The sequence below is a fragment of the Priapulus caudatus genome, unplaced genomic scaffold (assembly GCF_000485595.1).
Source record: "Priapulus caudatus unplaced genomic scaffold, Priapulus_caudatus-5.0.1 Scaffold3455, whole genome shotgun sequence".
NCBI lineage: Eukaryota > Metazoa > Priapulida > Priapulimorpha > Priapulimorphida > Priapulidae > Priapulus > Priapulus caudatus.
The window spans coordinates 14,604-16,593 of NW_014580516.1; the positions used below are offsets into that span (position 1 = coordinate 14,604).

Below are 1,990 nucleotides of genomic sequence, written 5' to 3' on the forward strand. Positions count from 1 at the left end.
GAATGGTCGCCAAGGCATCACGGCTACTGACTTCTATCGTTATCACCTGCAAGGGCGTGATATCTCTGCGGAATTCAATCTCCTTCTCCGCGGCGCGGAGCTGACACAGCAGTACATGTGCGATCAGATGGCGAAGATCGAAACACAGCGACTGACATGGTTCCGCTTGAATCAGAAGACTGTCAAAGCTGAGAAGTATCGGTAAGTAACATTTTATAATTATGTTTGGTTTTACTTTCATGGTTTCACATCGTTCATACATTATATTTTATATGACATTGTATTATGTCGACTATCATCCACGCATTTTCGTTCCAGCTGTGTCATGGATGCTGTGGAGAATGGTGAAGAAATGCTACCCGGAAAAAGAACGATACTACCCCCAACTATGTATGCATCTCCACGATGGTACGCCAGGCAGTTCCAGGTAAGAATTCATTACAGTGTGTCCATTTTACTACTCTGTTTATTGTGGTGATATTGCAAAGATATTTGTCATATCTGTGTCACATCCAGTGCTACAACACCAATACAATACCTGATGTAATGACCCCTACTCACCACCACCATTTCACCTAACCCATATACTGTACTCTGCGTAAAATTTTATTGCATACACGTGTCCATTTATTAGGGAGTACTCTGTTCACACATATGTCGTATCATGCAGATATTACTGCATTGCAGTATTGCAAGTTTTTGCTGTATATTCAAATCCTATTATCTATTTCCAGGATGCAATGTCGATCGTCAGAGAATATGGAAAACCAACCTACTTCATAACCTTTACCTGTAACCCCAACTGGCCAGAGATAACACAATCACTTCTCCCTGGGCAAACCTCATATCAGCGTCCAGACATCGTTGCTCGCGTCTTTCATATGAAATGGGAGGCGCTCCTAAATGTTGTGCTCAAGCAAGACGCATTGGGCCACTGTGATGCCTACTGTGCCGTCAAGGAGACACAGAAACGACACCTACCAGTAAGAGACATAATTATATTAACAAATTCCTTCAAAATATGTACACTGCATGTTCTATGTTGCGCTTTTTCCTATTTATCGTTATACACTAATCCACCCCCTTCCTTTCTTTCAGCACGGTCACGCGCTCTTCACGATGGTACCAGCTGACCAGCCCCGCACTCCTGCCGACATCGATCGAGTGGTGTGTGCCGAGATCCCAGATAGATCTAACTCAGAGCTCTACAGAATCGTCACCCAGCACATGATTCATGGCCCATGTGGAGCACTCAACTCCAAGTCTCCCTGTATGGATGAGGTGAAAGGCGAATGTACGAAAGGGTTTCCCAAGGAGCTCAGGAATCACACAGTGTTTGCAGACAACTCCTTCCCACTCCACCGGAGGAGAAAAGAGCCAGACTCACCTGGGATACCATTCACCAAGACACTGTCTGGTGGTGTTGAGGTTTCGGTTGGCAATGAGTGGGTCGTTCCTTACTGCCCCGTATTGTCTCTGAAATTTGACTGCCATATCAATGTGGAGCCCGTGGGTGGTGTTGATGTTGTCAAATACCTGTATAAGTATATCCACAAAGGTCCAGATAGATGTATGGTCAGAGTCGGTGGCCCGGTTGAAGATATAACACATGATGAAATCAAAAGATATGAGGTCGGTAGATACATCAGTGCCTCTGAAGCTTGCTGGCGCATATTTGACTTCCCTGTGCAGAAGAAGTACCCAGCAGTTGAGCAGTTGAGCATTCATCTGGAAGACGAGCAGCAGATAGTCTTCAGCGAGGAGGGAGAAGTTCAACATCTGCTTGACTCTGGTCCTCCTACTACCACACTCACCGCTTTCTTCCAGGCAATGCAGCAGCATCCTGACAAAAACGATGTCCTGTATCCAGACGTATACAAGTACTTCACGTGGGAGCAGAAAACACGTACTTTCAAGTGGCGGAAGCGGGGGCGCAGCCACAACCGTAACAACAGGATGTCAGACACAATCGGCCGCATTTCTATGATTG

The 1,990-nt window shown here is 45.8% G+C and overlaps 1 protein-coding gene across 1 annotated transcript; it reads left to right on the forward strand.

Moving 5' to 3' along the window:
• Window positions 1–127: 127 nt before the first annotated feature.
• Window positions 128–1,945, forward strand: LOC106819444 (the record flags this gene model as incomplete). The annotated part of the gene is made up of 4 exons (XM_014824077.1): window positions 128–201; window positions 319–427; window positions 735–983; window positions 1,099–1,945. Coding segments are annotated over exons 1-4 (1,279 nt in total), but the record flags the coding sequence as incomplete, so codon positions are not given.
• Between the last annotated feature and the right edge of the window lie 45 nt (window positions 1,946–1,990).